The sequence below is a fragment of the Orbicella faveolata genome, unplaced genomic scaffold (assembly GCF_042242905.1).
Source record: "Orbicella faveolata isolate gen_17 unplaced genomic scaffold, um_ofav_v1 contig_1, whole genome shotgun sequence".
In the NCBI taxonomy this organism is placed as follows: Eukaryota; Metazoa; Cnidaria; class Anthozoa; order Scleractinia; family Merulinidae; genus Orbicella; species Orbicella faveolata.
Genome location: NW_028301536.1, coordinates 7693164 through 7710000, shown reverse-complemented (window position 1 = coordinate 7710000; position 16837 = coordinate 7693164). Strand labels below are relative to the sequence as shown.

The window sequence follows — 16837 nt, the reverse complement described above, 5'->3', positions numbered from 1 at the left end:
ATCACAGATAACTTCTAGGTATATGGAAATAGCAGAATGAAATAATTAACCAACCATGCAGAAACTGGATATTTAAACAGTAAAGATAATGGTTAAACGTTGGCATCTACAGTGTACATATAGTTAAAGTTGGATAAAATGCTGGACGTTTTGGGAAGCACAGCATTCATTAAAACCATGATTACACTATAATAGAGGTCATTCAAAAACCTCACATGTGACAAATGTACGAAGATGGAGTATAAAGTATTTCAAATTCAATTGATATTTGGGTTAAAGAGGAACCACTGTGACAATATTTTCCCAACATACCTTTTACAGGTGTGTCCATGTTATTTTCTGATGTGTGTGCTGTAACCAGTCCAAAATCACCAACTTTTACTGATCCATCCAAAGAAAAGAAAATATTGGATGGCTGTATAATCAGAAGGAAAGGAACAGCATATTTCAGTCGTTTGAAAAATTACTATAATTGCTTAAATGGGTGCATTACCAGGGCTCGACTTTCAGGAAAACACATTTGGGCCAGCTGGCCCCTAAGTTTTCAGATTTAGTTGCCAGCACAAGTAATTTAGTCACCACACATTTTCAGCCCTTCAGGCCTTGCACACTTGCATAGTCAATTTTCCTTCAGCTTGTTTACACATGTAAAAGTTGTATACCCTTTTTTCTTCTAACCAAAATCTATTACATATGCTTCACTTTCCAACAATACAAACTACAGTTTTCACAAAAATCTTAGGTATCCGTTGCAATGTTGTCAACCAACAGTGGCAACGTCAAGCTCTGATTACTTAATATCATTTATCAAACAATGCAATTATTATAAAGTTATTATTAAACATTTCTGAGTTTGATCAAAGGGACTTGATGGTTATCTTGGGATGGAAGGTGACTTATTTCCACGCGCAAGTTTGCTCTAGCTTTCTTGCAAGGATGTTCAGGTTTGCACAATTGGCAAGCAATAAAACTTGACATTAGAGAATTGTACATAAAGGCATGTCAATAAACATGAACAAATTCTCACTTCTGCCTCATGACAATAGCATTAGAACAAGATGATAATCAAGATGATAATCTTTTAATCAGGCACATCAAAAATTACACAAGGTTAGGGAGGATCCACATTTTGAAAGTATAGACAGAACATTCTGTAGATAATGACTTCCAAAGGACCTAACTTGAACATTTTATCCACACGAGCTCAGATTTGCTATAAGGAGGAACAGGGTTCCAGTGTACAATTTTCAAAAATGGCGTTATCATCGTGCTGAGTAATGATGCACATTACACAGACATTGCCCTGATTAAACTACTGTTTACCTTTAAATCTCTGTGCATAAGTCCTCTGCCATGAAAGTATTCAACAGCACAAAGAATCTGTAGTTTTATTCAAATTATGCAAAACAATTAACTCATGTTATAACTAAAGCCTGCACTGGGCAAACTTGCACAAAATGTTATCTAATATTATTATGATTGAGCAATGTTTAAAATCATGCATGCTTTATATCATAAGAAGGTCTGAGAAAAGGCAGCCAAAAAGCTGATGTGGACCTACCATATAAACTAAATATCTGTCAAACTACAAAATATTATAAACTTGTATGAGGAAGTAATATATACAAGGAAATCAAAATTAACTTTACTAAAACTTAATTAGGATGAAGTTAACTATGTTTCATTAGAATAAGAAATTAAATGAATAGAGATAACTTCATGGAAAACGTGAGCATACAATTTTCATTCACGAGTTGAGTAGTACTAGAAAACAAACAAGTGAACGCAGCAAACAAGTGAGTTTTCTGATAAGTATCAACGAGTCAATAAAAATCATACAAAGCATTTTCCATGCTGTAATGTGTTTATTTCGTAGGTACTGAGATTTTTTCGTGTAGTATTTGGTAGACATAAAAAAATAGTTTAATATCGCTCAACAACAACTACCAGTAAGTTAATGAAAGCTTATAAAATTTATGACACTTACTGTGTTCAGCATATATCAATAAAGTCAAATGTCTATTACTAAAGGAAGCCATGCCAATGAACTATGTAATGTCATGAAAATAAGTCCATATTTAGTTATCGTCAGAGTCACTTTCCAGTTTTAAAGGCTTCAGACGTTTCCATCTTACTGCTACGGGCCTTGACGGATTTGTGGCAAGCATCAGAGACTGATTTACTATATTGATGTGAATGGAGAATTATCACCTTGAACAGCTCCACTGAACAATGCCATAGACTGCTTACCGGTATTCTGGGAGTCAGAGGACGATGGATGGGCTGATTGAGATGAGGACAAAGCTGAGGTACCAGCCGCCACACTGCTTAGCACTTTTGACATAATTATGCATCTGGGCCTGGTTGTTCAAAGCCCAATTAAGCTGACCCCAGATTAGCGAGAAGTTTGATTTCAGTTTTGTAACTTTTTGGTGAGGTGTTCTGTTTAAATTGTTTGCCCTTCAGTTTTGAGCTGTAGTGATCTCAAACTACACCAAATATATGAAGTGAAAAACATTTTTCAACAACAAAAAATAAAACTTCAGTTAACGTTTAATCCTGGGTTAATGTTAACCGGCTTTCGAACAACCTGGCCCTGTTGTTTCGTTGAAACAGTGCTGTAGTTTTCTATGCTCTTCAAATTCTTATGACCAGATAGGTGTGCAAATATTTGTGTGGGTGGAATGTCATGTTCACTTAATATCTGGATCACTGTCTTTCTGCTGCTGTGATTTCGAACCCTGTTGTTTTCAGTCTTTTCAATTCCTGCCTTCTGAACCATTGTCTTCATTAAACTGTTGAGTTTGTTAATGCCAACAGTGCCAGACTTGAACCAGCCTTTTTGTTGCGAGCGAGTCTGCCTAAAGCATCGTCTTGATTAATTTCCCAAGGTCTCTTCCTGGCAAAATATTTGTAAATTGCATGCAACAGGATCTCTTTCATGTCCGTTGGTAGCAAACATTTTTGGTGGTACTGCACTGACATCGCTGTAGTCTGATCCAGTTCTAGTTTTCGTCGTTCTTTCACCAAATTCCAAGTACTCCCCTGCGCTTGCCGTTTTGTGTAGCTTTACATCTCCCCAGCACATATCATGATGTTCTTTGCACCCATGGAGTCCAAAGTGTAGAGTGTTGTTTAGCCAGAGCATGTTTAAAAGTGCCTTAGGACTACACATACCGAGCAAACCCTTGTTGTACAATACCTTCAACTCTTCACAGTGTCTTTGCTTGTCAAAGCTAACGATGGAATGGGTTTATTCCCTTTTCCTTGCTTCTTTAGCCATTCTCAGAGACCAAGTCATTGATTATGCTGGTAGAATAGCTCTTTTTCTGTCGTTCGAAGCTGGCAATTAAACTTCAAAGTGAAGTTGGCTCGTACTCTGTTCTATCAATCTTTAGTGTGGATGGAGATGATAAATTGGCTAATGTGTTCATTCAGCTCAACAGCTTATTTAATAAATATCTTCAATTTTCCTGTCTTTGTCCTTCATTTTCAAAAATCTTTCAAGCAATCTTACAAAAAACAAAAACAAAAAAAAAAAAAACAGCTCTTGGCTGACGCTCTCTTCAGTACATTCATTCATCATTAGTGAAATTTCGTTGTTTGTGTTGCTGATTGGACGAACAATATTTTTCACCGTGAAATTTTGTCCTTCGTGCTCCCGATTGGCTACATTTGGAATCAGTAGGAGTTTTATTCACTATCATAGTGAATCATGAGGATTTTTGTGGGTAAATCTCAGTACCTATGAAATAAAACTATATATGTAAATTTATCTCTTCATGGTGATCAGAGATGCTTCCTTATTAAGGACATTGAAAGAGAACTCAGCAATGTCATCTTTCATCAGTGCACTAAGCAGCAGGTTTTATCTTCACCTGTTCAAAGACTGTCAAGCAGAAGACATGGTTTCTTTCTTGATTGGTTTTAAGCCAGTCCTTTAAGCTCTCTTGCTGACACAGCTGCATTTGTATAAACAGGTACAATGGAGCTGACAGCTTATCAGCATTGCAAGACTTATTCTGGCAGTTGTGTTTTTCTCCTACAACAATAAAATTCTGAATTAATTTTTATCAAAAATTTTGGTTGCTGCTATTATAAAGCCTAATCTGCATAAATTTCATTATAAAAAGAAACATGTCCCACATAATTAAGCAAACATTTGACACTCTTATTTTGATGGCCCTAATTTCTCCCGCAAATTGCTACATTTGGAGAGAATAAATAAACAACAACCGCCTGAACAAAAAGAAATTGGTAAAAATGTTCCAAAGTTAACGTACTTGATAGTAAGGAGTGATGTGAAGATGTGAGACACAGTTCCTCTGATGAGTCAGTTTCCCTAGACATGTCAGAGTCTTCTGTGTTTGTAGATGAGGACAAAGATCCAACACAGCTGACACTGGCATCCTAATAACAAAACAAAAGAACATTAACACTGCTTACTGAAGTTTCTCAAACCAAACTAAATTATGGGTGACTTGAAGAAATGCATGTTCATCTCATTTCCAAGTGAACCACTTTCACACATGTAATCAAGACAAACAAAGACAATGTTGAGCACCTGACTACCTTATTACAAGAAAGTTTTGTGACATTAATTTTGCAAATTTCTCGATTTAAAAAAATGACGTAAATAGTTAGTGTCATGAACATAACATGACGTGAAAATTAAGTTACTCAGATTAGTTACTGTTCAAATAATTATAGTCCAGCCATTGCATTTTTGTTAATTTTGATGTTATTGTACCATTGATAAAAATCGGACATGTTTAAGTAATACTGCTAAGGAAATAAATCATGTGTTACTTGAAAATGCAAAATCACGGAATTTAAGTGTTACGAAATATGTGCACCTCAAAATCGCAAAATACATGTAAACATGTAACAAAAATTTCATGTAATAAGGTAGTTTTTACACAACCAGCGTGAGAGAACACTTTATGAAATATTATTATTAATAACTATTATAATCATAATTATAGTACCACTTTGTTTAGTCAACACTATGCACTTACTGGTCCCAAGGGAAACAGATTTGTTTTCCTGAGAATCTCCTAGAGAAAACAAAACTAACTGTTCCCCAAGAAACCAACAATTACAGTACTTATAGAAACTGTCCAGACTGAGTGAAGTACTATAATTCAGGGAGAAATCACAGAAGTAAATTTAAAATTGGGCAAGTGCAAAGCACTTGCCTGCCAGGTGACATTTAGATTATGCCATTACCACCTGACCATAAATTAAGACTGTACAATAGATTCAACTAAATTCCAGCTATATAACAATATTGTATGTATTGACTTAAATACGGGCATAATTGTTTGGTGTTGCAGAGACCTTGTTATTGGATTTTATAGAGTTGTGACAGTGTTGTTCAAAAAGTTCTCACTATTCAAGGGAGAAAATCTTGTCTACATTTACTGGAAGTGTACAATGTAGGATAAGTCTAAAGCATTAGCACAAAGTGTGCTTCAAAATCTTGCCTTAATATCACTTCTATAACACTGCCACCTTGTTAAATACAGTTAAATCCCTCCGATACGTTAGCCTAGCCACAGACTGTAAAGGTAAAAAGGTAAAGTCTGCATACCAGCCAAGTGGTCTATCAGGCTGGAGCTTATCCTGGTTTCTGTAGCACGAATCAACTAGGAGTATTTCTACTCCCCCCTGGATGGGATGCTAGTCCATCGCAGGGTTACCCCCAGCATTAAGTTCGCCAGTACCCATTTACACACCTGGGTGGAGAGAGGCACTGTGAGAGTAAAGTGTCTTGCCCAAGAACACAACACAATGTCCCCGGCCAGGGCTCGAACCCGGACCGCTTGATCCAGAGACGAACGCACTAACCACGAGGCCACTGCATCTCCCCAGCTACAGACTGTATTGCCATACAATCAGTGTCTTTAACTGAAATACACATGGTTGGCCATAACAAGTCAATCATCCTTTAGATATCATTGCAAGATAAAAGCTCACACCTACCTTGTTTTCACTTGAGTCAGAATGTCTAAAGACGATACTGTTAGATGCACTGTCTTCCACAACATTGAAGTGAAATCCATTTTTGGGTGGTGTCAACCCTTTGTTGCTCGATGAAGCAAATTCTATGCTGAATGAGTCACTGATTTCATGTACATCTAATAAGACTTCATTCTCTAACTGATGAATATTAATTACGTCTCCATTAATTCTCTCACAGTCCTCATACAGATTAGAGTTACATGAGGAATGCCTGGATCGGCTGCTGGTACTTGATTTCTTTCTCCTTCTGCCACTGTTTTCCTGTTCTAAACCTGTATATTGTAGATTAAACATTTCAGTTGTGTTGTCATCTACTGGGAGGAAATTTACCAGTGATTGGTTGACTCAGTTGGTAATGAATGATAAACTTGAGACTTGGTGATCAGATAATAAAACAATAATTTATTACTGAACACGGTTATTGTAAAATATTGTAATTTGTCAGTATCGCGCAGATCAGTTACCATAAAATTCCGAAAGTAACGCCCCCCCCTGAAAATAATGGCTCCTCAAAAGTAACATTATTTTTTCCCTTCCTATTGAACCCTGAAAGTAATGGTCCCCCTGAAAGTAGCGGCCCACCCGAAAGTAGCGTCCCTTTGAAGAGGTCACGAAAAGAGAAAGTCTCTGTTCTCAACTGCGGGTCATGCAGATGGAACAGCCTGACTGGAGGACTGAATGCTGACTTGAAGAGCTATCTGTGCTTTTAACTGTTTATTCCGAACTTGACTGAATTTTTCTTTAAACTATGATTTATAAACTATGCTTGTCTAGCAGCAGAGTCAAATTATATAAATACTGTAGGCATAGGGTAATCAGTTGCATTGCGATATAATGTGATCATTATTCTTTCGATTCGCCCTACAGTATCAACTGGTTTAAGGCCTTTGTTTGTTTAGACAGTCTGGTTTGTTTATGTGGGTAGTCAGAAACTTACACAAAAGGAACGTTTAATTTCTTTTGTTACCCATCCCCTCTGTCAGAAACGACTGTTACTGGATAACGTTTTTAACCATCTGAAAGTTAAGGCTACCTGTAAGTAACAGCCACCCGAAAGTAGCAGCCTCCTTTGCCTTCTAATTCTGTAAGTAACAGGGGCCGTTAATTTCAGAATTCTACGGTATTTGCCCCAGCCTTTGGCTTTGCAAAATAACTGATCTGCTTGCCACTGACAAATCACTATTTGTTCATCCAAAAATTGTTAAATAATATGTAAACTGAACAAAGCAAATTGGCCAAAGCATTTATAAATTGTGTTTGCAATAACACAATCTTTCAATTTACGGCAACATTCCTCACAAGAAGACAATAATATTCTATTTAAAATAATACACACAACTTAAGTCATTGTTGTACAGTTTTTAGTCATAAAATTTGAAATGCACTCAAGAATCAAAACAACTGCAAACTGCTTCCTCATTCAGAAATCAGATGGGAGACATTCATCAGCTTGCCTAATGACATCAGTCTGCCCATCTCTTGTAATAATCACATTTCTACAAACACAATGAAGCATTCACATGAATTACTGTCACAGTTAGCCTCACCGTTTAGCTTGTACAGTCCATCAGCAGGTGATGCATTCATTACAATCCCTGACCCAAATGACGATGCTTCTGACAGCAATCCACAGAATGTCCTTTAATATTCCAAACAAACCAATACACAATATAATCATCAGATGGTATATATTATTATTTTGTGTATACGATTAAAAAAACTAGATACTGAAAGCTCCTATCATGGACATAAATTAGGTGAAAATTTATCCCAGACACACAGCTCAGTGGTCTAGATCACTGGTCACTGGCCTTATGTACTGCTCTTGGAAAGGCTGTTTACTTTCACAGTGAATCTCTTGGCCCAAGTTTAAATAAGAAATATATGAACAGATAGCCTAGAAACCCCAAATGACCTATACTAGCTCATTTGACACTTGATGAGACAACCAATTCCATGCAATGTTTTGCAAGCCATCGTGTCATAATAAGTTGTATGCTGTATCAGATCAGATATGACAAGAGACTAGGGCATGTGATAAATTACTTTTACCAGATCTCTCTTACCCTTGTTCATACATTTTTGCATCAAGTTCTTCCTGCCATCCGACTGGTGGTGCCTCAAACCAGGAGTTGTAATACCGTACTATGCCAGGATGCTCAAGCTTAGCCAATGCCCTAACTTCACGCCTCACTTTTTCTAAAGCGTCATCACTTAGGAAAGAGATATTATTTGGTTACTTATCTTAAAGGCTGCAATATATGTGACCGTGAACGGGAAAACGTACCTTAACGCTTATCCGTTAGACAGGCAAAAGCGTTAAGCATCCGTTAGTCATCCGTTAGAAAGTTTTCTTAAAAACGTTAGGGGCGTTAGCCCAACCGTTAGACGTTAGCATCAGGCCGTTAGAACGGAGAGTGCAACTGTTAGCAAGAGACATGTATCCGTTAGCCGTTAGCATCAGACCGTTAGACGGGACAGCATAACCCTTAGCAAAAACTCTGTATCCGTTAGCATGGCTAGAGAAGCCGTTAGGATCCGTTAGAATAAACTAGCATACGTTTAAGGGGTAACGATTCCATTAGAATGGCATGACACGCGTTGAAGTAGCATGTGGTACGTAGCCTAACACAGTGTGAAATGAGAGCAGCTCTTGGCTTCCATTTAGTTCAAAACAATCATGAGATAGCTATCTTTTGACGAGAAGTTTGGCGTTTATTATATTTTGATGCCCTGATGATTGATAAATACAACTCAAATGAAGTTCAATAAAGCCTTCATACTATAATTATTATACACGATCCAAAATAAAACACGTTTGCCGCTTTCGAAAACAGAAACGACATGTGAAATCATAACAACGATCGGCATTATATGAACTGTTTTATTCATTCAGCAAAGTCCGGTTGTTTCGAGAGCTTGTAATTTGCTACTGTAAGTCGTGAACAAAAGAAAGTTAAAAATACCTTACAAATGCCATAAACGAACGAACCAAACACGGAGAAAACTCAACCAAAATGGCCATGCGATGAATAAAGATGTTCTGCGAGGTAAACACTGATCATGTGTCAAGAACTTGTGCTCATGTGTCAATGTCACAAAGTGCGGGTTCAAAAATTTGCGTAAAGTTGTTTACATCTTCCAAGATGTGAGAAACAGCCATATTCCGGCGGAAAGTTTGATAAATATTTTGATAGACTGTTGTCTGACTCTTAATCAGAAGAAACCAATTTAACTACATGTATGTGACAAAAACAACTTTATCTGATGAAACCAGCACCAACAAAACGCCCGAGAGACTACCTTCGAGACTACCTTCGAGACTACCTTCATGACTTCAGAAGGTACCGCTTTTCTGGCAAGAAAGCGTAATCTTTCGCGAATACACAGCTGGAGAAAGCAGTTACTTTTAAAAAAACTCTACATAAAGTCATTGTGTAAAAATAAGTACAAGCGACAAATCCATTTGAGTAAAACAATAAAAAATGTTCACCCTGCTCGACTGGCGAGTTAAATTGTTTACACGCCAGTTTAGCGACGTTTTGTGTCCCACATGATAATAAAGGACTCGAATTCTGAGTTTGTCTGTCTCGATGAGGAAGTGATAGTTTATATCACTGAGTTTTGCTTTCAATGCTCACCGTGGAAATAATTTTTTAAATGTTTGTCCCATCGACGACTGATGAAATAGGCACTTTGTGAGTCATTTTTTTGAGAAATCGTGAGTGTAAGACTGATAATGGATTGGCACGGTTATGTGTTTATAACATTGGACTGAAAGCTATGCTGTTCATTCGTTAAAAGTCCTTAGATGTCAACCGTTAGACAACCGTTAAATGTCCTTACATGTAGGCTGTTAGACAACCGTTAAACCGCTTCAGTCATCTGTTAGAACAAATTGTGCAACCATTAGAACGTGTTCTTCATCTGTTAGGCATACTTAGTTAGCCGTTAGAACGTTAGGAGAGAGTGTTAGAACGCTTTGATCATCCGTTAGGCACAATTAGATAACCGTTAGAAAATTAGGACAAAACGTTAGAATGTTGTGAAGGCCGTTAACTATCCGTTAGCGACCGTTTAACGGATAAGCGTTAAGGTACGTTTTCCCGTTCACGGTCACATATCATGATGCAAAGATGTGTTCTAAGAAAAAGCAAAATAGTTTGAAAGGCTTCCAAATACAACACCCACTACCCAATATTTAGCCTGCTGTATTTATCCATTGTACTCCCATGTACTTTCTCTTTGCTGGAGGTGAAAGTACTAATATCACTGTACATGATGTGATGGACAGAACATAATCATGACTCCATAACTACCCTCATTGTGTTGTTAATCACCTGTACATTACTGGAATGTTAATAATTTCTAATTTATTCCCTTATCTCTCAGTCCATTAAAGCTTGCCAAAAAGGAACTCAACAACCAATATTTCTCCAGTGCAATAGGCCCTTTGCAGCTAAGCCATCACGTGACCTACTTTTCATAAAATCATGGGCTATAACTTAACGAATGCCAGAAATGGAAAAAGTATGTTGAAAATATCAAAATGGCCAAATTTGAGGCCCCCATCATTAAAGAATGAGATTTTATGACAGTCTGAATTTTTAAAACAATAAGAAGATTTGTGTGGAAAACGTTGTTGGAGAGCAAGACGTTGCTCTCCAGCAACATTTTCCATACAAACCCTATAAATTTTCCAAAAATTCAAACTGTCGTACAAACTTTCTCTTTAATTCTGGGGGCGTCAAACTTGGCCATTTTGGTATTTTCAATGCGCTCTTTCCATTTCTGGCATTTTCTAAGTTATAGCCCATAATATAAAAATTTTCTAGGAAAAATTTGGTCATGTGACCCCAGCTGCAAAGGGCCTATATGGACACCAGTCTGAACAATAACAGCTTAGTATGGATATATCAACAATTCTTACCAGTTTGGTAAGCGGATTCTCTTGATGGCATATTTACAGTCATCCACCTTGTTCTTAGCTTGAAACACCAGACCAAAGCCACCTTTGCCAAGGCACAGTTCATGTTCAAAGTCAGTTAAATATCTGTCAAGTGCAACATACTGTAATTCATCACACTGTCAATACTTTTACATGCCTCTAGTATAATTTTATCAAGTTTGATTCTATCCAACATACTTGACTCAGCATAAAGTGGCAACTATGTTTAATACAATTCATGTTATGGTACTGGTCCATGCTTTACATTAGTATTTATTTTGTGGTATTTACATGTACATGTAGCTGACTGTACCCATTGTCTCTGCCATTGTCTCTGCTGGCAAAATTCCTGTTTACTACTCACTTCCATTGAATAAAGATTCAAAGTTATTTCACACATTTACCTTGAGACAAAAGAATTTGATAGTGTTAAATCAGGGGAGCTTGGTGTAGAGGATTCCTGTAAAAACAAAACACCGTTATGTCAAAAAAAAAAATACCATGTTTTTGACAAAAAAAACACTTGACAATAAATCTGTGATAAAATGTTAAACACTACAGCATAAAAACTTACAATGTTTTAATAATGTTGGGTGATCCTCATTGTCAAAGCAAAGTATGGTTTGAAATGAAAGGTTGTAATTACAAGCAACAGGTCATTTATAAAAGAGAACTACAAATGATCAAAATGGAAGTCCAACAAAAAGTTATATACAAATAAAGTCTATATTATTTACAATGTAACTTGCTTATAGAGGAATTTTAACCTAATTTGAGCAAACAGACTCACTCAGTTAGTTTCTGTCAGTAACTGCGATCAGTAACATTATATTCCAACAACCCATGACCAGGCAGTATATCAAGCAGAATAAAATAATTGATATTTCTTTTGCATCCATGTGGTTAATAATGATGATAACTTTAAGAGAAGAGAACTCACATGATTGTCCATACAATCATGTAGAAAGTTAAATATTTTTATTAATACCTTGAGTGTTTCTATTGATGCTGTAGATGAACATGCTGTTAATGTGTTTGAAGGCATCCTCTGGTATTTCATTATTGCTTCATGCTGAAATGGACATGACAAGATTTAGATTAAGTGCACAGATTATTTCTCACAGAGGCCTGAACAATTTGTCCATGGCAAGTAGTATCAGCATAATAAGAAAAAAAGAAACTGAAAACTGCTCCTGGGTCAGTTAATAGAAGTCATGTAAAATGCTAACAACTTATGACAACTTACAGCAACAAAGAAACAGGGCTCTGATGAACACTTAATAAGTGCTACCCTCAAACATGTTGAGGGAAAAAAGTTATTAAGCACTTACCAACTAATAAACTATTATTAAAATACACTTTCATTTTTCATCAGGTTTTTCAAAGTGCTATGTATTAGTATACTCATTCATTTTACGGCCATTAAAAAGTAGTATGCTGTGAGGTGTAGACCTCAACAGTAAACTCTTCAGTTAAACCCCAAGCAAATTAAGCATATCAGTCTGCTTTAATTAAACTAGTCTTAATATAAAAAACAAACTGAAAACACTAACAAAATATACAGTGCATCAATATTTAAAAATAAATAATCTTTGATGATTAATGTACTGTAATTGAAAAAGCAAGAATTAGTCTAACTAAGAACATGACCCAAACTCACATTTTCTTTGTTTTGTCCACGGAGGAAATGAATCATGAACTGCACCACAACAGCCACAGCAACAGTCACAAAAACAGCACCATGCCTTACAGGGAGAAAATATTGATCATCAGTAAGTTACATGTCATTTACTTGCAGCACATTGGAAAACATTGCATACGACTACTTCTTGCACATAAAATAATTGTTACTAACAGAGTTCTACATGACTTGCATGGATAGCGTTTGCCACATTGATATTACCGACAGTAAAGCTCAGATATAAGAAAACATCACAATACTGTATCTTACACAATTTAAATGTCAGGAAATGTGCTAGCATGTTTTTCTAACATATGCTAGCATAGGTCCATATATTTACATGTGGTTTCCAAAACCTATTCTTTGTCACGTTACTTTCAATAACTGGTAATAAATAGTATTTCTTTATTTTGTAACAGACATGACAAGTCAACCATTAACAAACAAATTTGAAGAGAAATACAGTATAAGGACTAGCTAGGAGTCTCTATTTCTTGAACAAAAGTGTTTTAAACTATTATGTCATGCTCTTAACCCAGTGCAACTTTCTTACCCTATCCATTAACCAGTCTCTTGTGTTGTAAGTTGACTTTCAATATTTTTCTCGTCATAACAAGTAAACCAATTATTTACTGATCATTCTTACCACCATATTGAAGACTCAGCCTGATTGTCCACAGTTGGTCCTGAACCATTATTCTTATCTTTCATCAAAGCATCTTCAGAATCCACGGGAAGCAATTGTTTATCTTTGTTGTGTGGTGGAATCACTGGCATCACCTCACCATAAAGGTAATAACCATTGTCTACAAATCAACAAGCCATTATGATAATCAATTTTGATTTATGCAATGCTTCTCATAGTGTACTCAGGAAATAATTCTCATCACAAGTCATACAGATACATATTTCACATTACTTGGCATGTCAATTCAAGTAGCAGATCTGTAGGAAAAACTTCTTATATTAATCACTAAAAAGTAGAATATTGTTTTTTTTTTTTTTAAATGAACATTCTTGCCAGCTATCGCACTTAACTATAATGTGAAATCTCACATTAAATTTTATTAAAGAGCATGAAATGCCATCTTAAATTATTCTGGAGATCTTTTGCCAAGTCAAATGTGCAAAAAAAAAAAAATCACACTTGCCATATGATAGTCTTGCAAAATTGCTGTTTATTGTTGCTCATTGTACAAAGAAAGAAATGGACTGAAGATACATGTATGTAGGTTTAGCCTGCAATTTGTTTTCTAGGCTTGGTGGTTACTAACATCTCATAGAGCTTACCAAAAGGATATTCCATAGGATTCCACACAGCTAAGTCTTTTGTGACCACAGTGGGTGTTCGTGATGGTGAACTTGTTAAGTATGGCCTCCAAGTTACCTGCCTTGGCCTCTGTGCCACAGCATTACCACTCACATCATCAATTCTAGCTGCTAAGTTTTCCTGACCAGGATTAAATGGTTCTGAGGTTTGAATGTAAACCTGACCTTCATGTTTCCCTGGAATCCAGCCAAACAATGTTATTTTTAATATATAATACCAAATAAAAATTATTTATAAACTTTGTTCTTGTGAGCATACTACAGTATACCAAAACTACATTTACTTAATGTGTTATAAACATGTTTCAGCCTAATAAAATTAATGAAGTCAGCGACATCTCAAGACCATTCCAAGTTGTGTCAGATATTTATTCTGTTCTCAAGACTTTTAAGTACTACAGCTGTTCCAGTTTGAAAATGAATAAACCAACAAACTGAATACAGTCATGCCTTCATACAAAGCAGTACAATGTATGTAATGAGAAAAACTGCTTCTTAAACAACAAATACTTTATTAATTAAAACTCAAGACAATTTCTTACCTATGTACATTACTGGCCCCTGTGGAACCTCTCCTTGGGTAGAAGAAGGAGCTAACTCAGGCATCACATCCTTAGTAAGTAACGTCACTGGCTGAACAAGACCTTCATTCAACCTCCAAACAGCTGCTATGGGGGAATCAAACTGGTGGCTCCATAATACAACTCCAGTTTCTGTTGAGCCCTGAGTGTTGACAGCAGCTACAAGACCATTGGAGATGGACACCTGCAGACTCCAATCTGTAAATACAGTGTCATCTTCAACAGAGCAGTGACCATTGCCATTCTTCTCTAAAACAGCTTCTAAAAAACTCACATCATGTTGTCCAACAGAGAAATTCCATCTGAAAGAATAAATACAGTATCTATGTACATAGCCAATCAAAGGGAGTTCTTTGATTATGTACAGCATATATATTGTTGTTCTTTAACCTCTTCATCAACACAAATTTATGCAAAAGGAAAATTTTTAACTAAGGTTGTTAACTTATCATGTAGGTACATTTTCTGTCATTTGATAACAAAACGTAAAAATAAGATATTATTTTGATATTCACTTTTAACCTATGGGCAGTTTTACACTTTCTTCAGAAATGACTGGATAAGTCAACGTAACTGTAAGGAACAGCAAAGACTACAGGCATGATTGTACCTTTCCACTCCTGATCTCTGATCAACAGCCCGGATGGTCTGCTGTATTCTTTTGAGCACAAGGACGTCACCATCTTGGACGTGATGCTCATCAGGCTCTGTCAGTTGACAACCATCAGCAGAACAGATGTAACGTACCTGTACAAAACAAACCCATCTCCAGTTGTTAATCTACATGTACAGTGTAGTCAGAGTATTTTTCTTTAAAAAAAGGACTGACATTACAGAGTCAGACGAATATGTCCAATCACATGTAATGAAAAGAAAATAAATAATTAACTAAGGATTTTATTTTTTTATTTTCTGCCAAAGGTGAACATGAATTTATTAAGGTCTGTTTTTCATGGAGAGTGTGTAATCAAGAACCCTTACGGCAAAAAATTCACACAAATTTTGCAATTAGCATGGTATTTGACCAACCCTTTCATTATTATTTGTACAATGGCTTTGATGAACCACACAATGTTTTTGAAGTTCATTATTTAATGAAGAAAATACATGTTTTGGATGAGACATCATCCATCGTCAGTTGTACAGTGAGAAATAAAATGAAAATATGCAATAAATAGCATGACAAAGTGAGATATTAAAAGGAATAATTAAGGATTAAGGCGCAAACAAAAAAAATAAAGAGTAAAACTATTTAAGCTAAGAAAGGAAACTAATTTAGTATGAAAGGGATAAATTAACTAAAGATGTTTGACCTGGGAATTTAAAGAAGGCTGCTCCCAAAGGATGTGCATGGCTTCCTTGATTTTCAATTGGAAGCTTGTGGAAGCAGAGTCGAGAATTTTAAAAAAATCTTCTGAACAAAGGGAGCAACAATTTTCAGAACTTCTCAGTATTTAAGGATGTGGGAATGTTTGTCAGAGGAGAGATGTTCGCAGATGCGAGTGGCGAAGTGTCTGTTGGTTTCACCAACATAACAGGCACTACAGCCTGCACATGAAAATGTATAAACGCGATTGTAAATCTGCAGGGATAGGATCCATGACCCCAAACCAACACCAACTTAATGTCTAGGTCAGTGCAAAAAATGCTCACTAATTTCTTAATGCGTTGCCTTGTGATAGAAAAAGGACCAATGTATGGTAATTTAAAATACAAACAATTGTCCCTATTAGCAGCACCCTGAGAGGAATCGGAGGTGAAATGATGGTTGAGAAATTTTCTAACAACATTCTCAATTACGTTAGAAAGGAACAAATTCCTCCTTAATGTTTTGGTAAGTTTTATTTATATCCAGATGAAAGCCAGCCCAAGTATTGTTGATTTTAAACGTTCGGTCTACCAGAGTGCGCACGAATCCTGATTTGTAACTGAAAGGTACAAAACTATAAGAGTTAGTGAGTGGACCAGTGTAGGTCTTCTTATGAAACACCTAGGTGATAATGATTGCTAGTGTTATCTAAAAGAACATCTAAGAAGGGGAGCCTGTAGTTTTCTTCTCTCTCCATGGTACACTTAATGTTAGGGTGCTGGGTGTTGATATAACTATAGAAAGATAAAGCATCCGGTTTGGTATTAAACAAAGCAAAGGTATTGCCAAAATATCTATGGTAAAACTCAATACCCGAATGGTAATTCTCTAACCAGCGTTTCTCATGGTGCTGCATGTCACATTTATGGAGTTTAATAAGTTGTTTAAGAAATGCACGTATAAAC

General features: G+C 36.2%; 1 protein-coding gene across 2 annotated transcripts in view; it reads right to left on the bottom strand.

Annotated features, from left to right (window-relative positions):
- LOC110054709 (eukaryotic translation initiation factor 2-alpha kinase 3-like) overlaps positions 1–16837 on the bottom strand; it is a 30761-nt gene that overhangs the window by 6269 nt on the left and 7655 nt on the right. For both annotated transcript variants that reach the window (XM_089287463.1, XM_089287466.1), the window contains exons 5-19: positions 15174–15310; positions 14525–14865; positions 13944–14159; positions 13300–13459; positions 12633–12717; positions 11961–12044; positions 11377–11432; positions 10955–11077; positions 8091–8237; positions 7572–7663; positions 5986–6296; positions 4284–4410; positions 3879–4042; positions 1324–1380; positions 313–415 (exon numbers count right to left, since the gene is read on the bottom strand). In XM_089287463.1, coding sequence (XP_089143589.1) covers positions 313–415; positions 1324–1380; positions 3879–4042; positions 4284–4410; positions 5986–6296; positions 7572–7663; positions 8091–8237; positions 10955–11077; positions 11377–11432; positions 11961–12044; positions 12633–12717; positions 13300–13459; positions 13944–14159; positions 14525–14865; positions 15174–15310 — 2203 coding nt within the window. The remainder of the gene's footprint in view (positions 1–312; positions 416–1323; positions 1381–3878; positions 4043–4283; positions 4411–5985; positions 6297–7571; positions 7664–8090; positions 8238–10954; positions 11078–11376; positions 11433–11960; positions 12045–12632; positions 12718–13299; positions 13460–13943; positions 14160–14524; positions 14866–15173; positions 15311–16837) is intronic.